Source organism: Molossus molossus, unplaced genomic scaffold (assembly GCF_014108415.1).
Source record: "Molossus molossus isolate mMolMol1 unplaced genomic scaffold, mMolMol1.p scaffold_m16_p_8, whole genome shotgun sequence".
Lineage (NCBI taxonomy): Eukaryota > Metazoa > Chordata > Mammalia > Chiroptera > Molossidae > Molossus > Molossus molossus.
This window is the reverse complement of record NW_023425402.1, coordinates 23,775,525-23,803,313: the sequence shown is the minus strand read 5'-3', so window position 1 is coordinate 23,803,313 and position 27,789 is coordinate 23,775,525. Positions and strand designations below refer to the sequence as shown.

At 41.5% G+C, this 27,789-nt stretch overlaps 1 protein-coding gene across 4 annotated transcripts in view; it reads left to right on the top strand.

Moving 5' to 3' along the window:
• Positions 1 to 4,377: 4,377 nt before the first annotated feature.
• The window catches only part of GCLC (glutamate-cysteine ligase catalytic subunit), a 44,182-nt gene continuing 20,770 nt past the window's right edge, over positions 4,378 to 27,789 (top strand). Inside the window, exons 1-3 of one of the 4 annotated variants that reach the window (XM_036248335.1) lie at positions 25,175 to 25,239; positions 25,452 to 25,503; positions 27,062 to 27,174. In XM_036248335.1, coding sequence (XP_036104228.1) covers positions 25,190 to 25,239; positions 25,452 to 25,503; positions 27,062 to 27,174 — 215 coding nt within the window. In that variant the 5' untranslated portion in view covers positions 25,175 to 25,189. Of the gene's footprint in view, positions 5,008 to 25,174; positions 25,240 to 25,451; positions 25,504 to 27,061; positions 27,175 to 27,789 lie in introns of those variants that run through there. The other 3 variants (XM_036248334.1, XM_036248336.1, XM_036248333.1) reach the window with 3 other exon arrangements.

Sequence of the window (27,789 nt, the reverse complement as noted above, 5' to 3'; positions counted from 1 at the left end):
CTGTGTTGCGACTACCTGTTATTTACAATTATAGTAGTACCTCCCTTACCCAGGGTTTTGATTTTCCCTTTCCGATTTCTGTTAACAGCACCAATGGTAGCCTGAAAATATTAAATGGAAAACTGCAGAAATGATTTATAAGTTTTAAATTGTGTCCTTATGTGCACTGTTCTGAGTAGCATGATGAAATCTTCCACCATCCCCCTCCAGGTGTGAATCATCCCTTTGTCTGGAGTATTCACACTGAATACCCTCCCTGCCCTAGTCATTTAGTAGCCATCTCGATGATCAGTTCAACTATCTCAAGTGCTTCCCTTCAAGTAAACTTTAACTTAATAATGGCCCCAAAGCACAAGAGTAGTTTAAACTTTACTACAAGTATGTATGTAGAGGGGAAAACACTATATATAGGATTAGGCACTGTCTGTGCTTTCAGGCATCCGCTGGGGGGTCTTGGAATGTATCCCCCCCAGATAAGTGGGGACTACTGTACTGGATTTCAGTTGCTTCATCTATAAAAGGAGGCAACAAGGAGGACTGTTCTTTGGATTCCAGATCAGAGTTCATGACACAAAGCAGGTGTTTCATAAAGAGCAAGTTATTGAGACCACCAGAGAGAACATCTAGGGGGATGCTCGGCCAAAGAGAACAGTATGGTCTGGGGCGGGTGACAAGTGACTTCAACCTACAAGTTTCTCCCTCATAGACCATACGCACTCCCTCTCCCCCTTTCCTCATTTAACCTCTGCTCAGCCAGCGCCAAACTCTCCGCGTAACCGCTGACTCAGGGAAACTAGGAACGGCGTGACTATCAGGGAAATATATATTTTCCTCCTCTCCTGCAGTTCCCAAGACCGACGAATCTGAAATGGCTGCTGCAACTAGCAGCAGCAGCAGCAGCAGCAGCTGCCAGGGGGTCAGGATTGACCAACTGAGACTTTGCCCCCGAAGCACCCCTCCTCGGACTGACCTCTAGCACAGAGCCCGCACAAAGTGCTGAGTCACGGGGAGGCGGTGCCTCGCGCCCGGAGGCGGGCCCGGTGCAGTCACGTGGCGGGCGCTGTATCACAACAACCTCGCGGCGTGCAGCGCCCGCGGCCCGCGCCGCTTCCTCCCGCGACAGACGCGCTTTCCGAGCATGCTCAGCTCAGCCGCGGGCTTGCGCGGAGTACCCAGCCGCCGTGCTCCTGGTTCCGGGTTTTCCCGGAGGCCGCCCCGGGTGCTAGGAGCCCAGGATGCGCTGTCCGCACCACCACTGTCAGGGCTTGGTTCTGGCGGAGGGGTCTTGATTTTTCCGCAGAAGAAATAACCAGGAATCGCCTTTGGGCAAGGCCAAGGGGAGAGCTGATTCTGCAAGATATGAGCTCTTTCTTTCCCCTTTAATGAACGTTAAGGCCCTAAACGATCTGTCCAGGACTGTCTGCTGAAAATCCACTTCCAGATTCGAAACCCAGTCCTGGTTGCAATTTACTGAATGACATCAAGAAGTAACCCTACAAGTGCAAAACACTGTCAAACAGAGGGAAATCACTGTTGTTGAATATGACTTTCGTTGACCTGTGGTGGGTTTCTTTAACCCTTGTAACAGTAATCGGCAAAGGCACTGTAGAGGTCATGGTTTAAATTTTACATAACTACCAAGTGGTGTCACCACACTGCACCCAATTTGGGATTGTCTAGAGCCCAGGAGCTCCCTCTTTGGATTATGGTTTGGAGTTTGGGGGCAGGATTGGAGTGGCGGCACCCTTCTGTGAGAATCAACCGGAATCCGAGACCAAGTGACAAATTATAGCACTAACTTTCACTACATTCAGTATCATGCAAAGCATTGGCTAGATTAGAACTTTCTCTTCCTACTCCCAACCCTGTCATTGCTTCCTTTTTAAAACGAAACACTTTCCCCAGAGACCAGCTTTACCATATTGTGAGGAAATAAAGCAGGTGTACGGGAAAGTGTATATTTTGCAAAGTGTAGATGCCTACACCTGCGCTGTTGTTTTTGTTTTTTTTTCTTTATTGGTTTTAGAGAGAGAGGAAGGGAGAGGGAGAGAGAGAGAGAAACATCTATGAGAGAGAACATCAATTGGTGGTTTTCTGCATGCCCCCCACTGGGGACTGGGCCCACAACCTGGGCAGGTGTCCTGACTGATGGAACTGGTAGACACTTAACCACTGGCTGTGCCACCTGTGCTGTTTTAATTAAGTGGAATGCAAGCCACCTATGTAATCTAAAAATTTCCATTAGCTACCATTAAACACTAAAAAGAAACAGGTGAATTAATTTAAGCACTATATTTTATCTTGACATACAAAATACTAGTATAGCAACATAATATAAACTTATTAATGAGATATTTACATTTTTTTGTACTAAGTCTTTGAATTGGGTGTATGCATTACACTCACAGCACATTTCCCAGGTCACTTAAATTTCACTGGAAACACTTGATCTGTGTTTAGATTTCATAAAATGAACAGATGAAAAAGTGGATTCACATTCCCAACCTGTTCCAAATTTACTTAAAAGTTTTCTAGCAACCAAATGGAATATCAGTTTTGAAAGTTATATTTAAGTGGATTTAAATAAAACTAAAATTCAGTATCTCAGTTAAATTAACCATGTTTCAAACACTCTGTAGCTACATGTGGTGGATGGTATTGGGTTGAACAGTGCAGGTCTATGCAAATGTGCAGTGAGATTATGAGAATAACAAAATAATCCTTTGGATGCCTCACCTGTATTCCAAACAATGACCAACACTGTCCCTTACCCTAGCCCTCACACTTACTTGCCTTCCACAGGAAGCAAACATTTATGCAGAGCATTTTTCTAGAATTAAAGATACAAAGGCATAAATCATCTCTATCCCAGAGGAAGGCACTATCTAGTGTGGAGATATTTATTTTTAAATGATTCTGTCATAACATAGAAATACAGGCATATACAAATGCAACTAAAATATAGGGAGGAGTATCTGAATCTCCAAGGATGAAAAGGAATGCTTCAGGTGGTGAATTTTAAGCAGAAAAATACAACAGAAAGCCAGGACCACACAGGTCTGGAGAGACTGGTGAGGAGAGTACAAGGAAGAGTAGGGGCAGTAGGTGAGGATGCTAACTCAGCTGTGGATTAATTAGAATAAGGCTTGGTTTCTAGCCTGGAGTGCAGCTGGGGATTGAAACATCATCCCCTGAGCTTCAAACACTGCCACACTCTGCCCCCACTCCCCACCCCATACAATACACATACACTGCTGTGGAAATTACAGCTAAATTTGGGGTATCCATGTCCCCAACCCTTGAGATGGGCACATCCAATATGAAGGGTGTGGGAGAAGAGACTCCTATCATACATCCACTCAGCAGTTAATAAGTGCTTTTTAAATGTTAACTTTGTAGTGTGAGGGAAATAGGCACAATAAATACACTTTCTGGTCTCAGTACATGTACGATCTAGTTGCTGCCACTTTTTCCTTGATCTGTCATGTCATTGCTCTGTCAACACATTTATTGAACAATCATTTGTGGTGAGGTGCCTCATTTCTTCCCTTTTCTGCCAGGATAGGGCCAATCCCAGCTGTTTCATATACCTTCTACCCCCATGGTAAAGCCCACATGGAACATCATTTTAATCACTTAATGGATGACTCTTAGGCTTAGACTGGGTATGTACTTTTGGAGGTGATTCCTTCAAATGATCCATTTGGAGATAATGACAAAGCCCCTTTTGTTGCAATAAATGGTGTCTGTCATCCAAAGAATGTATGTCATCAAATAGTTCAGAGAATACACAAATACTTGTAATACATTTCACATGTCTAAAAACTTCGAGACAATTCCTCTTAATAACCAGGTCATTTATTGACCATTAACTCTATGCACCTCTGCATTGTGCACATTCTTACAACAGGCATAAAAGATGGAATAAGTATAATTTTGTATAGTGTGGAAATAACTTGCCCAAGGTCTGACAGTCAGTAAATGGTGGAGACTAGAACATGTGTTTCACCTGACTCCCCAAGTTAATATTTTTCTTGCCATAACCCTGCTGTTCTCACCCCCCTCTCACCTAAAAAGTAATCTGGTAGGTTCTTCATTAATTGAAATACTCAACCAGAGTTGATCTTTTTGGGTAAGAGAAAACGGAAGGCCTGCGGGCCCAAAGCGCCCCCCCTCCCCCGCCTTGACAGACAGACCACACTTCCCGCCCCCGGTGAGCGCCTTCCCGCTGACTCCGCCCTAACCACGCCTGCGCACGCCTCCTCTGCAGCCCGCTTTGGCCTCTTCCGGCGCTCAGCCACGCCTCCTCCCCTGCACCGCCTCCGTTCCCCGCCCCCAGCCCGTAGTTTATAAGATCCGGAGCGACGGATTGTGCCCAGGAAGGGCGAGCGAGCGGGTAAAAGGACTGGGCATGCTCCGCGGCGGCGCAGGTTTTGGTCACAAGTAGGAAGAAGCCAGTGCACGACACCGGCAAAGAGAAGCGGGAGCTGCGGCACCGCGGTTGTGAGGTCCGTCGCCGCCTCCTCGGAGCAGGAGCGGGGCGGGAGCTCAAGCGGAAGAGGGACAAGGCTGCCGAGCCGAGAGCCGCCCAGCCTGCCCTCCTGTCCTTTGCCTCTGAGTCCGCGAGGTGCGCCGCCGGTACCCCTGGGTCGGTTACCTGGGCGGTGAGGACCCCGCGCCGGGGAGCCGGAACAGACCGGACCCTCCCTCTGCTGACTGCGGCCCGAGGGCGCCCCCCTCGGGCGGAGCAGCTCCCGCCGCCGCAACCTCCCGCGAGCCGCTAAGTGTCCAGCTCGCGCCCCGCGCCGGGAGCGTGCGGCCGCCGTCAGCCTCGAGGAGAAGGAGGAGGGGGCGGCCATGGGGCTGCTGTCCCAAGGCTCGCCGCTGAGCTGGGAGGAGACCAAGCGCCACGCCGACCACGTGCGACGGCACGGGATCCTCCAGTTCCTGCACATCTACCACGCCGTCAAGGACCGGCACAAGGACGTGCTCAAGTGGGGCGATGAGGTGAGCGCCGGAGACCTGTCCCTCTGGGCCCCCCTGTCAGGCCACCCCGCGCCGCCTTTGTTTGACAAGGCCCTACCTGCGACCCTGGCGCCCGGCCCCCGGGCCCCACGGCAGTCCGCGTCCTGCACTGCGCCCCGAGGGTCCCCGGGCGCCTCCCCGCCCTCCCCCGGTGGGCGTCCAGAATTGTCTGGGGCGTGGGGCCCTGCTCTGAACCCTCTGGCCAGGCTGCCCTCCCGTTCATTCATTCATTTGGGGTTTTCTCCTTCATTAAGCAAATGTGGATTGGGCAATAGTGTGACATTTGGTGCTTCGGGAATTTGCAGTTTCTTACACTTACCTGCCGGCCGCCTTTCGCGACCCACCGTCCCATCTCAATATGCGCTTTTGCTGTTAATATGAAAGGAAAGTTGTTTTAGGAAGGAAGGCCGGTCGCTATTAGGAATCAGGTCTAAAGGATGTTCACTTCTGCCCCTCCCCATTCCAGTTATCTTTAAAACCCCTATTTCTTCATCAATCCCCCGTCACAAACACACACACTTTATAGGGATAAATTGAAACTGAACTTTATTTGCCCCTAAAAAGGAGGAACCTTCCCAGCCCTGTTAGATTCTAACTCTGAACTCTTAGCGCTTCATAATTGGGATTTGTTAGTACCTCTCCATGGTGTAAATCCAGCATCTAAACTTTACAAATCAGTGCTTCAACATATGTTCTGCCTAGAGATGAAATATCTCTGGATTCTCATTTTATTGTACCATTGTTTAATTGGAATGATCTGGAAAGTATTGCCTCCTGTTAGAGTTACATTCTTTTCTGCCAAAGCATTTTGTGCCCTCCCGTCCCATTTTAAAAAATCACAGGTATATTCAGGTCAGATAATTAAATGACTTCTTGAAGAGTCCATTTATATGTTTTGTGTTTATCATTTGCCTTCCATGGCTTGGTCAGGTGTAAATGCTTTATCTTCTAGGCATTGTTAATCACTCTTGACTGAAGCGTCAAGGTGCTGCTTCACCAGTACAGAATCTCTTCCTGCAAAAAGTTAGGTTTTCTTTTTCTAAGATTGGAACATAATTCTACCTCTTGCAGTTAAAGAATTGTGCTGTTTTAAGTTTGAAAAGTGTAATGATCAGTAATTCACATTTATACTTTAAGTGATTTCGTTTCAGATGGAAAAGAGATATGCTATGTTTGATGATAATTATTCAGTTTAAATCTAAAGTCCATTGTTTCTTTATAACATCTGACTTTTTATGTTCATTTGTATACTGTGTGTAGTTTATAATCTAACTTCTCTATATTCCTAGATTTTCTTCTTTCCGGGACTTTTATAAAAATGGAGTTGGATGAAGAATATTAATTTATCATACATAGTAAAGAATATTATGTCAAACTTTTGAGTTATTTATTTGAGGTGGTGTGTATTGGTCATATGTAAATTATTTCTTACCATGGTTGCAGTTAAGACTTTGAAAGCCAGTCTCAGATTTATCATGGAAGGCTTCCTTGGTAAGATGAGCCTTTGAAACAGAGCAGCAGAGTAGTTAACTACTCCAGTGTTAACACTAATCCTTACACATAGTTGGAATTCACTATCATATTTGCCAAATAGAAGTCTTCCAGCAGGGGCAGACATCTAGAAAGCTTGTTTTTTGCAGAAGCCTTGGGCAATAATTGAGAAACAGGTTGGGAAGATAAGAGTGGAGAAGGGTGTGGTGGGTAGTATGGCCCCAGAGATGAAGAATAGCCTTGGCAGACAGAAAGTGGTGTTTGGGATGCGATATGTTGGACAGTGTTAATGTGATACCAAAATATTGCCCTTCATGGGGAGGTTTTGGTGGTGTACTTATGGGGCCATGGATTTGGATTAAAAAAGCAAAAAAAGTGCCTTGAAACTGTGTAAGGAGAGCCTGCCACTTTAGAAATGCTCGCTCAGCCCTAGTTATTAGGACAGTATTTCTCTCTGGTAGTATTTAATCGGAAAGAACCCTGGATCTGGAGTGGCACTTGTGTTGTATTCCAACTGCCTGTGTGATTCTGAGCCTCGGCTTCCTCATTGGCAAGGGAAAGAGTTGGATGCTCTTTCCCTTCCAGCTTTTACAGTTTAAGTAGTGTGAATAAATTTTTAAATAATGTACATCTTTCTAACTAGAATGTTAGTCTTTGAAATTCACCTGGAGATAATCTTTTGACTGCTGAGTAAAGAGAAGGCTGTCACCAATTGCTATGGTAAAAATGGATTGTGCATTTTTTTTTTTTAACCTTCAGAGTGACAGGTCCTAACCCTTGCCACCATTTATTATGCTATTTCTCTGGGAAATAGAAGTTCTAACTCCTAGGTGCCAGGAACTCATAGGTTCATTTTGCTCCAGGATGGGGAGGGAGAGGGGCCTGTAAAGGGGCCTGTAAGATGGGTGTTCCTGGGTGCCCTATTGCTGCTATTGGAGGTATGCAAAAAAGTAAGCATGTCTCTCTTCACAACTCACACACAACTTTTCAGGTGCAGATTTTGTTTATAACTTGGAGTTTGCACATTTAAAGACAAACCTAGGAAGTCTGTGCTGCAAATGTGGCAATAATACAACTCTTGGATTTTTCCTAATAATCACTCTAGTGTTAGCTACCTGCCCGGCCTTTGCAGCTATTTGGTTGCAGAGGCATTATCAGAATTGAAATCTGTCTGACTCAGGGTCCATTTCTTAAAGACATTATACCAGGTTTTGGATTATTTACAATGTATGAGATTTCATCAAATCTCCATTTACAGAGTTCAAACTCTACAGGTTACAGAAATGCCAGAACACAACATTTAAAAATACATTTTTATTGATTTTAGAGAGAGAGGAAGGGAGAGGGAGAGAGAGTTAGAAACATGGATGAGAGAGACACATCAACATTTATCAGCTGCCTCCTGCATGCCTCCTACTGGGGATCAAGCCCAAAACCTGGGCATGTGCCCTTATCTGGAATCGAACCAGCAACCTCTTGGTGCATGGGTGGAAGCTCAAGCACTGAGCCATGCCAACCAGGCCAGAACACAACATTCAAAAGCAAACATAATTTTTCTAAAGTTTTTAATCCAATGTAGAATGGCTCTCAAAGGCAGGAAGGTAAATTGTCCTCTAGTCAGGGAAAAGTCTGTGTGAACTTTGAGAGGAATAGATAGATATGTCTTTGATGTTTATGAGTGTGTTCTTAACATACCCAACACACAACTAATAAAACTGAGGTGGGATTTAAGGGCTGGCATATCATCTATTAATTTTGAACTACAGATTTGCCTGTGTAGGTTAAGAGCGCTTAAGTGATTATTTAGAAAATGCATAGCATGTCAGTATTTAAGGTTATGATCCTATAACAAAAATAAAATGATCCTCAGCTGTAAATCTAGACTAGACAAAAGCATAGTCATTTTAGTCTAATGAAAGGTTTTGTGTAGCTTTGGACCAATTACTTAATCTCTCTTAACCTCATTTTTGTCATCTATTAAATAGAGACAATAATACCTTATAGGGTTGTTAAGATTAAATGAGAAAATGTTGATGAAATAGTTCATAAGTGAGAGTCTAGCCTTTTTTTTTTTTCTTTTTCATTTATCTTCAGATAGAGTGGGAGGGGAGAGAGTGGGGAAAGAGAGAAACATCAATGTGAGAGACACATCGACTGGCCGCCACCCACACGACCCAGGGCTGGGGACAAACAACAACTGAGGTACGCGTCCTCAGTGGGAACTGAACCCAGGACTCTGTGGGCCGCAGGCCGACGCTCCAACCACTGAGCCAAACTGGCCGGGGCAAGAGAGTCTAGCCTTTTAAGACTCATAAATGCTAACTTAAACTGTTTACTTCATAAAATTTTAATATCCAGTATATCTCATTTAAATTAGAATAGTCATTGGGAAAGGAGGCGTTCCGTGTATGTAGATTTTTAAAAACATTGACTTCTTAGAATAAAGTATTGAGCACAAATTAATTATTTCTTGATAGTCATTGTGAAGATTTTGGGTTTGTGGCATAGTGAGCAAAGTTGTTGCATCTTTCTCTTTCTCAGTTGTCACTGTGGATATTAGTTGAATAGCATTCACTGACATGTGCCTAAAATGAAGGAAAAAAAGAGTGAAACACGGTTGGAGCCTTCTGGTGATGGTTTTGTTGTTGTTTTCAAAATTACCTTTTGTATCGAGATTCATTTTTGAAAGTTAGGAAACCAGTTTATTGACCCTATGTTTATATTAAGGATTGAGGCTGAGAATTTAAAGCGTAAATGTGAGCTTGACTACTACTTCCAGGGTAAATCTCAGTTTTTTGCTGTTCATTTTGTGTTACTTTTGCATGGTCTTGCTTTTTAAAACCAATTTCATTGAATTATAATTTACGTATAGAAATATGCACCCATTGCCAAGGCGGTTGGAGGGTTGGAGCGTAAGCCCGCAGACCAATAAATTGTGGGTTTGAGTTCGGTCAAGGGCACATACCTCAGTTGCCCGTGGTTGCATTTGGTCTCTGGCCCTGGTCAGGGCCCTGCGGGAGGCAACCAGTAGATGTGTGTCTCTCACTTCGATGTTTCTCTCTCTGTCCCCCTCTCCCCCCTCCCTCCCACTCTATCTGATGCTAAACAGAAAAATGTCCTTGGGTAAGGATTTAAAAAAATAATATGCACCCATTTTAAATGTATAATATAGTTCAATGACTTTTAACAAGTATATGTAACCAGATATCTGCCAAAACAGTTAAAATTAAAAACATAAAACACTTGTGTATATATAACACTTCTGTCATCCTCCAGAAGCTCCCGTTTTCCTTTACAGATGTTCTTGAGTTTATGAGACAAAGAAATACAGCACTTCAGTGATTCTGATTCTTTGTACACCACCTTTGGGAAGCTGCTCTAAGAATGTGTGGCTGTTAATTAGATGAAGAGAAGGGAAGGCATTCTAGGCAAAAGAACAATGTAATGAAGGCAGAAAGGTGTATTACTGATGTTGCTGTTATTACTGGATGGACCATATCCTAATGAGCTTGCTAATTAATATTCTCTGTTCATGATTTAACCAAGTTGGTTTTTATTAACATTGTACCAGCTTTATTTAGATATAATTGACCTACAATAAACTTTGCATATATAAAACGTACAGTTTGATATATGTATACACCTTTGCAACCGTCACCACAATCCAAATAATAAACATATCCACCACCTCCAAAAATGTCCTTGCCCTGACTGGTTTGGCTCAGCGGTTAGAGCATTGGCCTGTGGTCCTGAGAGACCCGGGTTCGGTTCCTGCTAAGGGCGTGTATCTCGGTTGCAATTTGTCCCTGGCCCTGGTTGGTTGTGCGGGTGGCAGCCACTCGATGTGTCCCTTTCGTGTCGATATTTCTTTCTCTCTGTTCCTCTGTCTCCCTACCCCTTTTCCTCCCTTCCTCAGGGGATCTTATTCACTTCACTGTAGCTTAGTTTGAATTTCCTAGTTTTATATCTAGGAAATCATACAACATGTACTTTTTTGGTCTAGTTTTTTATTTTTTTTTATTTTAACTTTTTGGTACGTGTCCCTAGCGGGAACCGAACCTGGGACTCTCTGGTCCGCAGGCCAATGCTCCAGCCGCTGAGACAAACTGGCCAGGGCATTGGTCTAGTTTTTAAACTCTGCATGTATGTTTCAAGATTCATTCATGTTGTTGCATGTGTCAGTAGTTCATTCCTTTTAACTGCTGAGTAGTGTTCCATTATATGGCTATACTATAATTTATTTACTATTTGAATTGTTTCCAGTTTTTAGCTATTACAAACAAACATTCATGAATATAAATGTACAAGTTTTTGTGTGAACTTAGACTTTCAATCCTGATTATTATCGAGGAGGATGTGTTTTAACTTTTTTAACTAACAAATGTTTCCAAAGTGATTGTGCCATATTTTTACATTTCCACCAGGAGTGTATACTAGTTCAGTTTGTCCGCATCCTTGCCAACACTTGGTATACTCGGTCTCATTCATTTTAGCCATTCTAATAGGTATGTGGTGGTATTTCATTGTATTTCCCTAAAGACCAGTGATGTTGAGTATCTTTCAGTGTGCTTATTTGCCATCTCTATATCTTTTTTGTGAAATGTGTTAAAATCATTTGTCTATTAAAAAAAATCTTTTTAGAGAGAGTGGGAGGGAGGGGGGGAGAGAGAGAGAGAGAGAGAGAGAGAGAGAAAATCAATGTAAGAGAGACATTTATTGGTTGCCTCTCATTCCCCAGCTGGGGCCAGGGATCGAACCTGCAACCCATGTATGTGTCCTTGATGTGGAATTGAACCCACGACCCATTGCTCCATGGGCCAGTGCTCTAACCACTAAGCAAAACAAGCCAGAGCTTTTGCCTGTTTTCAATGTTTTCTTATTACTAAGTTTTGAGAATTCTTTATGTATTGTGGATGTAAGTTATATCAGGTATGTGCTTTTACACCTATGTTCTACTAGTTCTACTAGTCATTCTCTTAACTGTTTTTTGAAGAACAGAAATTGCTCATATTGATGAAATCCAATTTGTTCATTTGTTATTTTATAGATCATGCTTTTGTCGTATCTAAGAAATCTTTCTTTAATCCCAGGTCACAAAGATGTTCTAGTATGTTTTCTTCTAGAAGTTTTATAATCTTATGTTTTTGCAATTAGGTCTGTGATCCATTTTGAGTTAATTTTTATATATGGTGCAAGATATGGATTTTTTGTTTCAGTTGTTTTTTTTTTTTTTTGCACACTGCCCCAGCACCATTGTGCACGATCTTTGCACCTTTGTCTAATATCAGTTGTCAATGTATATGTGCTTTTATTTCTGGATTGTTTTGTACTGTTCATTAATCTATTTATCTTTATGGTAGTACCACACTTCTTAATTGCTATAACTTTATAATAAGTCATGAGATCAGTAGTGTTAGCTGTACAGCTTGGTTCTTTTTGAACTTGTTTAGACTATTCTAGGTCCTTTGAATTTCCACATGAATTTTAGAACCAGTTTGGCAATTTCTACCAAAAACAAACAAAACAAACCCTTCTGGGATTTCGACTGGGATTGCATTGAATCTATATGTCAGTTTGGGGAACATTAACATCTTAACACAAATGAATCTTCTGACCCATGAACAAATACATCTCTTAATTATTTATGGTTTCTTTAACTTTTCTCATCACTATCTTGTAGTTTTCAGCGCATAAGTCTTTTCACATCTTTGTCAGATTTATCAACAAGTGTTTCATATATTTTTACTCTATTATTAATGGTAATATTACTTTTTAAGTTTTAATTTCTGATTGTTCCTTGCTAATACACAGAGGGACAAAAGTAAGTTTACAGCTGATTATGTGAAACAGTTTATTATTATGTTATTACTTGTTCATATAGAAATACAGTAATTAACAACTGTAAACCTACATTTGCCATACCCTGTATATTAAAATTGATTTTGTATACTTACCTTGTATCCTACAACCTTACTTTCAAACATGTGGAAGACAGTTCTAATCACTGTTTTAATGTCTTTGTTAATTCTATTGTGTCTGTCATTTAAGGTCAGGCTCAAATGATTTTTTTTCCTCTTCATTTTGAATGTTTTACTGCTTCTTTGCATGAATGGTAATCTTTGATTGGATGCCAGACATTATGAATTTTACCTTGTTGGGTACTTGATATTTGTATATTCCTAAAAGTATTAAGTATTCAAAAGTATTCTTTGTTCCTGGAATATAGTCATTTAGAGATAGTTTGATCCCTTTCAGGTCTTGCTTTTATAATTTATTAGGCAGGTCCGGAGAAGTCTCAGTTTAGCGCTAATTAATTCCCTTCTACTGAGACAAGACCTTCATGAGAACTTCCCACAAAGGCCCAAAATTTGGAGTTATTTCATTATGGCTTGTGGGAACGCACCCTGTCCCAGCGTTGAGTACCTGCCTCACATGCATGGGTTGATTTATTACTGAATCCTTAAGGGGTCCCTCTGCAGCTCTCTTCTTTTTGGTGCTTCGTCCTGTGAACTCTAATTGACTTGGTTTCCTCAGACCTTCAACTCCATCTCTTCAATTCAGGGAGTCCTCCAGGCTCTGATTTACCTCCCTGCCCATAATATAGAGCTTCTTTGATCAGTAAGTTGGGACAATTGTAGTATTCACTTAACCACCCCCTTCCCCATATCTCAGGGATCTCTGCCCTTGTTTGTCTTGAAAAAACTATTTTATATTCTCATATTCATTCATTCTCCCTCTCGTTCTCTCATGTCAGGTAGGAGGGTAAAATTGGCTGCTATTACACACTATCTTGATCAGTAGTGGAAGTCTTCCAGTTTTCCTATTCTTTCAGCCCTACTTCTTTGACTGTAAACTTTGTCCAGAGGCTGGCTATCTTCATGGTTATATCTCCAGAAACCAAGATGTAGCCAGGTTTTTAAAGTCAGGGTTTTTTATTTGCTCTTATGCTATAATGTTCAACATTTGGTATCACTATTATCATCCTATGGCCAGGTATTTGGTGAAAACACAACTATTTTAAAATTTTTCATACATTTTTATGGACTTTAATTTGAAGGTAGGAGTCTAAACCCCCTGAGTCTTCCCTCAAATGGTTGTGTGATATTAGATATGGAACTTAAATATTTTGGACCATGATTTGAATTGCATGCTTTTAAATGTAGATGCAAATGCTTATATATACTTCTAATTATATCTTTTAACAATTTAACTGTCAGAATGCTTTACACCCCATATAACTTTGGAAAATCAGGAAATGTGTTCTAGAGATGGTAGAATTAATTTCCTTACCTCTTTTGGGGTTTAGCGTTTTTCTAAGATAAACTAATCTAATTATAAAGCCATAGATACTAGGTTTCTAGAAATGTTTTTCTTGAACTTCCTCAGTAAATCTATTTGAGCCTCACAGCTTTTTTATTAAAAAAAGCAAGATGGTATTGCAAAATGTTTCTCTCAGAAAAGCTGAGACTTAACCTTTACTTGTGTGTGGTAAAACACTAAAACCTTGCCCTGGCTGGTTTGGCTCAGCAGTTAGAGCATCGGCCTGTGGTGCGGAGAGGCCTGGGTTCGGTTCCCGCTAAGGGCATGTACCTCGGTTGCAGTTTGTCCCTGGCCCTGGTTGGGTTCGTGCGGGTGGCAGCTACTCGATTGAAGAGAGAAACCAAGAAAAGAGATGCTCTCTCTGCCCAGTGGTTGGTGGGATGGGTTTGCCCTATAACCAGAGATCCTGGTGGACCTTCTGGTAGGATCTCAAAGCGCTTGTGCAAATGTGAAATTATGAAGGTGCCTTAAGTTTAGGGAGTACTGCTATAACACAGTACCAAAGCAGGGAATAGGAAATGGCTGGAAGTTAAGGTTAGAAAAGTGGGTTGGGTTTCGGCTGTTGAAGGTCCTTTATTAATAGCCCATGAGGGTAGACATGGTATTGTAAGTCCAGAAATGGTACAAGGCGTCTTTTTTCTAGATAGATCCCTTTAGTAACAGTGTGAAAACTGGATTTGGAAGAGTCACTAGAGACAAGGAGCCCACAGAGCACAGGACATCTTTGCAGAAAGGGAGGGGCAGGGAGAGAGGGAGAGGGAGAGGGAGAGGGGGGGGGGGTGAGAGAGAGAGAGAGAGAGAGAGAGAGAGAGAGAGAGAGAGAGAGAGAAGTGTAGCCGGAGGCTCTAGAAATAGATACAAATTAAAGAGCTACTTGGAGAAGGAGTCTGAGTACCTGGCACCTGAGTGGTTGTCTCCCACCCAGCTCCTAGTTTAGATGACCAAATGAGTGAGAATTCATGTGGTGATTGTTTCTGAGGGAACCGGTTTGGTTATTGTGGTCTGGAATCTTTATTTTCAGGAGCCCAGTGCTACCTCTACCAGGTAGACAGAGAGGAGAAGCTGGAGCAACATGTGAACTAGCTGTGCATGTGCATGTGCCTGCACAGCCATAGGCCTAAAGATGGAGAGCAAGGGAACCCGGAGAGAGGAAACATTGGTGGTACTCAGAACCCTGATGAATGCATATGTAAGGGACAGGTTTAGTATGGGATCCTGAGAAGGGTATTAGGACCTTCGTGTGTGGGAGAAGGATGGCAGGCTTTCCGGAGGTGTGGAAGGATGGGAACTTGAAATGAAGCCATTGGATATGCCTAACTGGCAGGGACTGGAGGCTTTGGCAGCGTCCTATTTCAAACATACTAAAAACTTGGGAAAAGAGCAAGAATTGATGTCTGGCCAAAATAAATGGCACAAAGCCCATGCATGTTTTCAGAGCTTGTAATGTCCTTGAAACCGTGGTGATAATTTTCAGAAAGAAACAATTGAACTGAGAAAGCGTGTGAGTTTGGGTCACTTAAGAAGTATCTCTGGCTGCTTTAAGATATCTCCGTGGCATATTGAAAGTGGTTGTAATGGATTGAGTGTGCTAGGATGATGACCCTGAATCTCCACTTAAAGGTTCAGTTTTCAGACATTGTTTAAAAAGATGAGGAAACATGAGTAAACCTCAAACTTCCAGCCAAAAGTGTTCATTTTGGATACATCTTTATAGGTATCTGGGAAAACTTGGTTTTCTAGATCACTGTGTCCTTGGAGAGTTCATATGGCGAAAGTTGTACTCTTCTGGACACTCTATGGAGAGCTTTCTGTATTCTTAGATTTTCATGTCTGTTATGGTCAGGATTTGGTAGTTAAACGTATTTCCACAGCAAGATTACGAAAGAATCCCTGAACCGTGATGTTCCTGATTACATTAGTATTCACACAGACCACTGTCTTCGTCTCCCCTCCCCAGCTCCTTTAGTAGTCCAGTAGTCCTTTGGAGTTAGTTAATTCTTTCTTTTTGAACTGGGTGCTGATTTAGCAGCCCTAAAACAAAACCCTAAGGCAAGAGACTCCACGACCCTTTTCCTGGAAGTTAGTAAGACTTGGGCTGCACCTGGGCCAATTTTGTTTTGGATCAGCTACAGGGGTCATAGGCTGGGGTGCACAGAGTTTCACTTTTTTAATGCTTTGGAGAGAGAGTAAAGATCTTGAACTGCCTGTGAAAGCTGGCTGGCACTTCTCGGAAGCTTTTTAAAGAGTTAGGTGTTGTAGCAGTTGACTGTAAACACTAGAAAGTTAACAGTTTGTTTTTGTTTTATTTTATTCTTGTTCGTAAAGTATGTACTCTGAGAACTGTGAACCTCAGATGAACTGAAAGAGATTTGGGGGTGCTTCCTTTATTTCCCTCTCTAAATATTTAGATATTGACACAAATCAGGTAATTGGAAGGTATGTTGTTGTCTAGCACACTTTTCAACAGTCCTGCCCATACTAAGCAAGGTAGGCTTTCAGGCCTACGTTGGCCATGTGAAATTGGCCATGTAGGGGTCATGATCTGCTGACTGTTACTTAAAGAGTTAAGAACTAGGAAGTAAACAAAAGTCCTAAGGACAGAGTTCATGTGCTTTACTCCTGGAAAGGCATCTCAGATCCTTACCCAGAGATCCCTGACTTTATATATAATTCCTGCAAGCTCTTTCATCCAGTTTCCCAGTTCAGGATGAACTACAAAAATAAAATTATTTGAGGCAGAAATGAGAGACCAGTTTGGAGAGAGCAACTGTGAAAAGCAGATCTAGATGCTGCAGCTGTGGGCCTCCAGGGCCTTGCTCTGTTAGGACTCCAGTTAGAAACGAACCCACTAATGAAGTCTGAAGCCTTAATAAAAAATGAAGGTATCTTTAATGTCTTCCTTTTTTTTTTTTTTAATCCTCACCAGAGGTTATTTTTCCATTTATCTTCAGGTAGATAGGGAGAGAGAGAGAAACATTGACGTGAGAGGGACACATCTACTGGTTGCCTCCTGCATGACTCCAACCAGGGCCAGGGACAAACCGCAACCTAGGTATGTGCCCTTGGCTGGAATCGAACCCGGGACTCATTGGTTCGTGGGCCAGTGCTCTACTGCTGCGCCAAACTGACCAGGGCAGTGTCTTTCTTTTGACAGCAGAAGATGATGTAATCAATTTTAGAAAGATTTCCACTGATACATACATACAGTTTTTTAAGAGATCACATGCTTAAAAGGGGTAAAGCAAAGCAACAAGAAAATGCATTTGAGTAAAATTACATTCTTGGCAATGCAGAGTAAGTAATGTATTTGAGAGTGAAATAAAAATTGATGGTTATATACTAACAAGATTTCTGGAAGAGTGTAGTTACGAAAATACTAGTTTAGAGCTGGAAGGGATATTATGGGTTTTTTTCCCTTCTTATTTTCCAGGTGATGAAACTAAGGCCCAGCGATCAGAACACATTCCAAATGTCTATAATGGTAATATTTGTGACAAGAGAGGGAAACATGAAGGTTCCTCTGGTCAGGGTCGCCACCTTGCACAAGTCCAGGAGGCACTAGTGTAGTTGGTGCCCCTTGGGGATGGGCACAAGAAGGGGGCTACAGTGTTGGGAGTGTCAGCAAAGTTTTCTCTGAAGAGGTGATACTGGACTTGGTACCCACAGGAGCTATTTGAAGGGCTGAGGTAAAATCTTTCCAAGAAGAGAGAATAAAAGTGCGTCAGGGCCCTGAAGTGGTTGCTAGAGAAACAGCAAGAGTGGCCTGTGTGGTAGCTGTGTGGTGATGGGGGGCGGGGTTGATACGGAGGAAGCAGAGGCTGGAAGATGGGCTGAATGCTCTTGGTGGTTTCTTGCTGAGTGTGAGCCCTTTGAAAGTCTCAAGGAGGGGAGCGACTTGATCTGCAGGGTGCTAGAAACCCAGCTGGGTCTGCCTATTTGCAGGGTTGGGCAATATTATACACTAATAGTTTGCACCTTTGGCTGAGACCAGTAGTACCTGAAACACATGCTGTTTGAAACAATATTTTGATGAAACAGTAATGTCCTTCCCATAAGTGACGTATTCTGATATTTTATCCTTTATTTCAAATTTTTTTGTAATGTTGAATACAACCCACTATGGCCCCACTAAGAGGTTGTAACTGGCATTCGAAAGACACTATTCTGCCTCGATAAGTGTATCACAACCTTAGAGCTAGAAATTAAAAAATAATAACATTTGAGTGGAACTGTGTGCTTGTTACTGTTGTACTTCACATGTGATCCTCCCCAGTGGCTCTGAGGTAGCTATTCTTCCCATTTTACAAAAGAAAAAACTGAAACTCAGAGAAGTTACTAAGATGGAAACTGATTGACTCCAAAGCCTGCACTCCTCACTCTCCCCTAAGGACCACCCGCCAAATCAAGGAGGGAAGGGCTCTGTGACTGTGGGCTGCAACAGGAGATGAGAGCGAAGGTGACAGGAAAAGAAGAAAGAAATAGAGGAAGAGGTAGTGTCAACAAGGAAAGTAGGGTTTTTCTGTTTTGTTTTTGGTTTGTTTCTAAATGAAAATCTAACTGTTTCATAGCCACAAGTGCAGGCTTAAGTATTTTTCGTTACCAGATGGCCAATGATTCTCTTCTAGTGAATGCCAGCATTCTTTCTAAACTATAATGAGTATACTCGGTTATTAGCAGGACAAATGCTAACAGGTTTAGTAATGTGTCCACAGCCTTTCCAGCTAATCTGCTGGCAATGGAGCCCTATGAAAAGGCAGATGCAGACAAACCCTTTACACGAAGAGCAGGCTGTGACCTCACTTGACACATGCAGCCTGTGCCAGCCTCATCCTAGGGCTGCAGGTAGTGGGCCAGGAGGAGAGCCCAGAACCAGGAGCTTTGACTTAACTCTTTGAGATTTGCTCCTTTAATGTGAATCTCAAATACGGCAGTGGAGTTTATGTAGCAAGAGTCTCCATCTTCCAAATCCTGTCTGAAGCAGGTCTGTTGGGATCTGCCCTACCATCCAGGAGTAATTCCTGAAGGGGAGCCCTGGTGCTGCCTTTATGTGATATGATCATGAAAGAGTAACTGTGCTCAGATTCTTGTGATGGTAGAATAGCATTCAACTTGGAGGTCTTGAGTCACTGTCACTGGGGGCCTAGGTGGGCACCCTCTGAATTAATATAGCAGTGACTTTGGAGTTAGAGTTCCTCTGTTGAAGCATTTGCTCTCGGTCTCTAGAAAGCACTTTTTAACACCCCCCCCCCCTTTGTTGGTTGGGTTAGTCTACCATCAGTTCCTAACTAAAACCTAATTTTCTCATAGGTAGTTTCCGAATTTAAGCCAGCCTAATTTATAGGTCACAAGGGAATATACTCTCTTGTTCAGCTCCAGTAGTGCAGCAGGCCCTGAGCTGGACTCTACCATGGAGGATGGGTGTTCTCTAGCAACAGTCCTGCCTGTTTTTTGTGGGGTTTTTTTGTTCGTTTATATTGATTTTTAGAGAGAGAGGAAGGGAGAGAGAGATAGAAACATCAATGAGAGAGAACATCGATTGGCCGCCTGCTGCATGCCCCCCACTGGGGATCGGGCCCACAACCTGGGCATGTGCCCTCACCGGGAATCGAACTGGCAGCCTCTTGGTGCATGGGTCGATGCTCAACCACTGAGCCACAGTGGCTGGGCGTGCCTCTGTTAATGTCCTAAGCTCTCTGTATCTGGTAGGAGCCACCTCAGAGGTTCCTGATAGTCCTTACCCACTACAGATTCTTCTTTTTTTTTTTAAAAACTCATCTTTATTGTTGAATGTATTACAGATGGTACCCCTTTTTTTCCTCATTGACCCCCTCCTTCTCAGTCCCGCCTTTCTCCATCCTTCCCCACACTATTGTCGGTGTCCATTGGTTATGCATATATGCATAGAAGTTCTTTGGTTTATCTCATCCCGCCCTCCCTCCCCCTTTCCCTTTGAGGTAATCAGTCTAACAACCAATTTGTACTTCTTAATCCCTTCATATTTTTCACCCATTCCCCCAGCCCCTGCCCATCTGGCAAACAACAAAAAGTTCTTTGTATCTAGGAGTCTGTTTCTGTTCTGCTTGCTCATTTTGTTTGTAGATTTAATTGTTGATAGATATGTATTAATTGCCATTTTATTCATATTTTTGTTGTTCTCCTTCACCTATAGATTCTTGATGTGGCCTCACTCCCTTACACTCTTCAAACCCTTCCATCTGAACCCTGCAGAGCAGTTGATTGAAAGCAGCCTCTATTTGGGGGACCAGGATACCCTCTTTGTTGTTAGCCACGTGGTAACTGGAACTCTGGCAGGGGAATATGTTCTCAGGAAAGAGCCAAGGAATTCACTTGTCCTTAGAATCCAGAAGCTATAATGCTAACGTGCAGGTGTTTTGAGGCAAATAAAAACTACTTATATATTTACACTATTGTTTCTTTAAAAAGAAACGTCTACTGGTTTAGGTTCAGGTTTCTCAGTTGCAGATGGTCAGCATTAACTTGGCAGTCATAGCAATATCAAGTTATATTGATAACTTTACTTGATGTGCTGCCTTTTCTGGGGTTCATTTGTGTAAGAAGACTGGTTGGGTCCTGTTATTTTAGGTTTGGTTCAGAAATAATAGGAGTTCCTTAACATGATCTTTATAACCACCAGAAAATTAAAATTGACATATGCCTGAAGTGTAGTGGTATGGTAGAAAAAAAAGAAAAAACAACCAAGTCAGCCAATGTAAATTCTCAGGGCCAGAAATGAAATGTCTCCTTCCATCTGTAGGCCATGAAAGAGCAGATATACATTCAGTGATTTTCTGTGTAACGAATTCGTATGTCCAGGTACAGTTCCAGGGTTGTGGTGTCTCGGGTTTAGACCAGTGCTATTTGGCACAACTTTTTGCAGTAATAGAAATGTTTGCACTGGCCAGTAGGGTCATCAGAGTTGGCTAGTAGGACTTGGGAATTGAGTTTTAATTAATTTTAACTTGAAATAGCCACATGTGCCTAGTAATAAACAGTATGGCTTTTTCTTCTCTTTAGTAAAAGGTGTCATTGTCTCCCTTAGGAGATTCACCCCAATTTTTCCAGCAGCTCCCAGTTTCTTTCTTTTAAAGTCCTAAAATTTTTCACTTAGGCTTCATATCACTAATCTTGGCATGTGAAGAACTTGTTTTCTCATTATGGGCCAAGATAATGATTCAAGGAAGTTACTTCACCTAATCCATGGGAAATTCATTGCTGTTATGCTGCTAAGCTGAAGTCTATTTTAGGAGTCCAACAAAGATAAGGTCAGGGTGAGGCCACATTGATTTGGCTTTCCAAAAGTGTAAACTTCCTTAGAGTTCACCTGTGTAATTCTGTGATATAAAATGACATTTCATAGTAGGGGTAAAAGTCAAAATATATCATATTATGAGAATTTGATATAACTTGAGACTACATTGCTAAAACATTTATCTGGAGGACATAGCACAGTTTAATTTGACATATCAACAGCTACCAGTTTAAAATATGTATCTGACTGTACAGAAGTACATGTTACAATTTCTGTTTCATACTTGTTACCTCAAAGTGCTCAGATGTTACCACATAGAACAGTGGTTTTGATATTTAGTAATATCATCCTTAGACATATCTAAACTAGGGAGTTTGCCTTAAACAGAATTCTGAGCCATATTAAATTTTATTATATCTATATTAGAATTTCTTACTGAAGTTTGTCCACTATTTCAAGCTCAGCTGCTCTTTTGATTTTGTTATTCAGGTCTTCCCTAAGTATAGGCGATTTTTAAAAAGGTGTCACTCCTGCCCTGGCCAGTTTGGCTCAGCGGTTAGAGCGTTGGCCTGCAGACCAGAGAGACCTGGGTTCGGTTCCCGCTAAGGGCACGTACCTCGGTTGCAGTTTGTCCCTGGCCCAGTTGGGGTCGTGTGGGTGGCGACTATTCACTGTGTCTCTCTCACATTGATGTTTTCTCTCTCTCTGTCTTCCTCCCTCTCTCCCTCCCGCTCTATCTGGAGATAAATGCAAAAAAAAAAAAAATGTCTTCGGGTGATATAAAAAGGTGTCACTCTGACCCTGGTCAGTTTAGCTCAGCGGTTAGAGCGTCGACCCTCAGACCAAAGAGTTGTGGGTTCAGTTCTGGTCAAGGGCATGTTCCTTGGTTGTGGTTTGTCACTGGCCCTGGTCGGGGTCATACGGGAGGCAACCAGTCAATGTCTCTGTCTCTGTCTCTTTCTCCCCACCCCTCCCTTCCACTCTTTCTGCAGATAAATGGAAAAATGTCCTTGGTTGAGGATTAAAAAAACATAATAAAAATAAAAAGTGTCACTCTGGCTAGCACCTTCTTGGGTCCTCAATTTGGGTTCATGCTTTTATGGAAATAGGTGCCATCCAACTAGATGGTTGAGAGTGCTCAAAAATATTAGTTATTAATATTTTGTCATATGAGGAAATAGTCTTGGACAGAAAGCATGGTCACTAGCTTTAAAACAGCATATAATCTAGAAAGGGAGGGACTATTGTAGCATGATCTCTGTGGGGTGGGACCACTTTATCTGCCTCTCTGACCAGCCAGATGTGATTCTGCTGCAGTCAGGATGGTGGTCAGGGAGAGCATGGGCATCCTGTTTATATTGAAGCATCAGCAGACTATTTCCCTTGCCTGGGCAGTTCCCTTCCTCCAAGAACCCTCTGATCTCTCAGACTGGATCAGATTGTCCTATTACATGTGCACATTTCAAGCACTCATGCAGGTCATTTAGCTATATTGTGTTATTGGCTGTGGCTTCAGCACGGGAACATGAACCACACCTGCCTGGCTCCTCACAGTATTCCCTATAACTGCTTCTGAGTCTTATAGAAGTAGATTGTCTAATTAAGCACTGTTTTCACCTCCAGAGAGTAGAAATTTTAAAATGTGTGTTTTATAAATTTGTAGCCTTTCCTTAAATTCTAAGCTCCCTGAAACCCTCACCTTAATGGTAGAGTTTCAAAGTGTTTTTGTTGCTGTTGTAGTTTTAAAAAGGAAAACTTTAATTTTAAACTTGGTAAATGCCACTTAAAGACAACTAAATACTAAAAATTTTAATATTAACAGTTAATTACTGTTATCTTGAACTTTAAAGTCACGAGTACCTCATGGTCTGTATGTTCAGCAATTGTACTGGGTACTTACATCATTCTCAATTAAGGTTATATTTATTGGCCTAATTTCAGGTGAATGAAGCACCTTGGGCTTGTGCAAGCCTGCATTAAAAGACTAGAGGGTTATTGTGTCCAGGTCGATCCTAGCAACACTGTGTAACAGTAAACTAATATAATAGTCTTTCATTAAACAGCTGGGAGATATTAGTAACTGTTATTCTAGTAGGATAAAATGTAGCCGTTTAGCCTTTTAGCAATGAAATTTAAAGGATTTTAATTTTCATTTATAGAAAAAGTAGTACACATTTTAAAAAAATGAGTATGTCACAAAGAGTGGTAGGTTATTTTTATGGGTCTTAGTTTCCCGCCATTTAAAAAGACAATTGACAGGCACCAAATAGAAGTTACCCTAAGTTATGTCTAGGGCAATGTACTCTGTGTACTGAGAATAGTACAGTGACTATATTTGCTTTTTCCAATGATGTGTTAATTACACAAGTTCAAATTAGTCACTCTAAATCCATTTATAGTGCTCTTCGGGCATATGCTTTTAGAGTTGTGTGTGTATGTGCAGTGCACATTCATGTTGTTATATGTCTGGGTATACTGCCTACATGCTATTTGAAGTCAGGAAGCTGGTACAGTTTAATCCTTGGAATCTATGTTGTGTACAGAAGGGCCTCTATATCCTCTTTTGTTATTTTCTCTTTGATTTTGTCTTTTCCTCTCATCCCTTGGATGTAAAAAGATTTAGCTTGGGGACAAAATCCAGAAATATTAAAATAAATTACTTTGGCTTTAGGTATTTTATATTGGGAAAGCATCGTCTTATTTTATTACTTTTATTATCCTATCAGCTAGGTTACTGAACCAAAATCTATTTCAGTTCCAGTTTGACTCTTAAAGATTGAGTTAATTATTTGAATGTTTGTATGAACTAGACTTGGAAATAAAAATAAATGTATTGAAGTCGGTGGGGGAAGGATTAAATAAAAAGGCAAGAGGTTAAAGAACCATTTTGAGCACTGGTACAGAAAGGTCAAGGGTGACTACAGGGGACAATTACTTTAGAAAGCCTTAAATTTGAATTTGAGAAATCTTTAGGGAATTCTGAGGCTTCTAACTAAACTTCGATTTTATCCATAAATAAGTTTGTTTTTCTTTCCCATTTGATAAATATTCTGATGTTTTTCTGTTTCATTTGCTTAATGAGATCATGGATAATTATTTTTAATTAAGGAGAGTTTGGTTTATTAGCATTTTAAATGTCATTCACTTGGCTGATATTTAAAACTCAAACTGAGTTTAAGCTTTTTGTTCTTTTGCCCTTCCCGTGTTCTAAATTGTGGGCTTAGAGAGAGTTCTGAAAACTAAGGATTTTAACTATTTCAAAACTAGGGAACTAACAAAAGTTATTATAATTTAGGTTATACAATTGGTACTAAAATTCTTGCTCATTGCGATAGTAAATGATGGGGACCCAGTAAGCTAGAAAGTTTCTCTTCATCTTTCAGGAAGCATGCTATCTTGTTAAGAAGATAACTTAACCCTGGTAACAGATGCTGCCAGCCAGATGTGTTGGAACCAGTGATGGAAGGAGGAAGTACTGAATGAGGAAGATTCCTTCTAACTGGGAGAGTTAGGAATGCTGCATAGAGCAAATGCCCACTTTGTTCTGGCCCTAAGAGATGGGCCAACCCATCATTTAAATCTGTAACCGTAACTGTTAACATCTCAGCTACTATGATACAATGTCAGGCCTACTTCATAAAATTGTGGCCTGATCAATTTGAGAGATTGTCAGCCAGTGTTACAACTTTTCCCTGCCTCATATAGCTTACAACAACTTTTTTAAAGCTTATTAGTAACCAAGATTGGCATCCTCTATAGTCCTAGCAGGAAGGCATGCTGGGCCTTGAGGCCAGACAGAGCTGGGTTCAAATCCCTGCTCTGACACTATGGTCTTGGGCAACTTACTCAGCATGTCTGAGCCTCTTTGCCCATCTGTAAAAAAGGGTGATCATGCCAACTTTGTATAATGGGTTTGAAGATTAGGATCCATAAATGAAAAGTTCATGGTATACCTTTTCTCATGATGCTCATTTAAAGGTAATTGTGTTTCTCTTACCTGTGATATTTTATATAACCATTCTGCAATTTAACAAAGTACCTGTTTCATTATGTTTTAACTATTCAGGAGTAATGGATCTGTAGATGCTATCTGAAAACCTGTACTTAAAATTGGGAGCAATTCCGGGTTTCAGGTATTTGACACTCAGTGATTGCACAGGTGCAAATCTCTCATCTCTGGTTTGTGTACCTACATCAAGTAGTCTTACCTATTTTGAACTAAATTCTAATGGAGATGCATGAATGGGAACTTAAACTCATTGATAAGGTAGCTACCTTGTCAATTCAGGCTGCTGTAACAAATACCATAAACTGGATGGCTTAAACAGACCTTTATTTCTCACAGTTCAGGAGGTTGGGAAGTCCAAGATCAAAGATATTGGCAGATTCAGTGCCAGGTAAGGGCCCTCATCCTGGCTTACAAATGGCCACCTTCTTGCTGTGTCCTCACATGGTGGAGAGAGAGAGAGGTCATTTTTCTTCTCTTTTTAAAAGGGCACTAATTCCATCATGAGGACTCTACCCTCTTGACCTAATTACTCCCCAGAGGCCTCAGGTCAAATACCATTACATTGGAAATTAAGGACTTCAACATATGAATTTGGGGGGGACAGAAACATTCAGTCCATAGCAACAATTAGTAAAAGTTAATTGAAAGTTTGTTGTTGTTGTTTAAACCTGCCAGTCTATTTCCTATGGTTACTAAAACATTTTCCCTTTATATTTCTTAGCTGAAGGGCAGAACAGTTGCTTGGATGTTACCATTTCTGTGGGAGGGATGGGTGGCTGAAATGCCTTCCAGGACGGGGCATGTACACATAAACAAGGGAATAGGCCGGGGCAGATCAGCGTGCCTCCTTAAGGCGAGCAGTCCAGCCCCAGCCCTGCAGGACTGGGCATAGTGCTGGGCTTCTGGGTATGTGTTTCCAAGGCTGGGAATCTGGATTTACATGTGAACTATCAGGTAGTTGATGTATTGTTGCTTACCTTTTTAAAAATCTTTAAAATTTTAATACTGTAAGCCAAACAGAATACATCTGTGTACTGGTCTGCCCTGTGGGGTGTTAGTTTGCCTCTTTTGTCTTGTGCCAAAGGTATTGTCTAGTGTTTGCCTGAGTGATCCATTGTCATACCTTTCACTTACGTGTGGGTAATGTGTGTTTTGTTTCTGTCATGGTGATTCATAATCTTCCGTGTGTATATCAGTAATCATGATTTAAACCATGTGATTTCAGTGAAAACAAAAGTAGGTTCTATTTGTACTCTGTCTAGAAAAGTCTTAGTTTGGTATTGAAATCAAGATTTTTATCAGAATTCCCCCAGGTATTGTTATAAATGCACTAGAGCGCCTTGCATTGTCAACTTGATCTAGTTTCAGAGTTGGGAAGTTGTCTTAACATTATTATTGAAAACCCAAACTAAATGGTTGAAACTCCTAGAATAAGTACTCCATATTGGTATGTTGATGATTGAACTCCAATAGTGGGACTTCCAATGGGATTATTAAATAACGTGCCAGTAAGGAAGGATCATCTACCTTGATCAGAATGCCCAGATAACCACTTTCATAAACTTAAAATAAACCAGATGAGGAAATAAATTTTAAAATGTAACTTCTTGCAACTGTAATTTACAGAACCTTAGCTTTGAAATACTTCTCTCTTGAAGTACAATTTGTCATAATGGGCATCTTGACCTTTCTGTAGGATATTAACTAGAAAAGGTGAAAGAAGGAACCGGGGTCTAAGAGTTCTTGTCCTCAGTGCCACTACTGACTTTTCTCTAGGTTTTCATATGCAAACTAACGTTTATTATGTGCTGTAGTAAAGACATGTGACAGTCTCAGGTTACTGTTGATCCTTCCCAACCTCCACATTTCCCCGCTTTCTTCTCTTAAAGGTCACACTGAGCACCAGTATGGAAGCATGTTCATCTTTTTCTCCTTAATTTCAATAGGTGGAATACATGTTGGTGTCTTTTGATCATGAAAATAAAAAAGTCCAATTGGTCCTGTCTGGAGAAGAAGTTCTTGAAACTCTCCAAGAAAAGGGGGAAAGGACAAACCCAAAGTAAGCTGAAGGCTTGTCTTAGTATTTTTGAAACTGTTAAAACTACTAGAACAGACCTTTTCTCGGATGTAAAGGAGATGGGATAGCATAACAGGTCAGCGCCCAGGCTCTGATTCCCAGTTGCCTGGGTTCAGATCCTGGTTCCTGTACTTAATAACTGGGGAACCTTAGGCAACTCACTTAACTTCTCTGTGCCTCAGTTTCCTCATCTGTAAGGTAGGGGTAATAATATCTACCTTGTAGGGTGTTGATATTTTTAATCCATTAATATATTAAAGCACTTAGAACAGTAAACTCAATATAAAGCCTGTTCACTATTATTTTTAAAAATTGCCATAGTGTTACTGAGATCACAAACTGGTGCCAGATGAAACTTGCAGATGGGTTTTGTTTGGCTGATGGGATGTTTTAAATATCTGTTCGAGTAGACAGGTGAAGGGGGCCTGTACGCTGCAGTTCGTTTTCTCACTGGATTTTGGTGGGCTGCGTTTGAGTGGGGACCTCAGCATACAACTGACAGCACTCGAGGCCTCATCTCCTCCCTGCACAGTGGACTAGCTTGTCTTGGACAGAGAGTGCCCTGTGTGCATTTTTAGTTATTTATAAATATTTTGG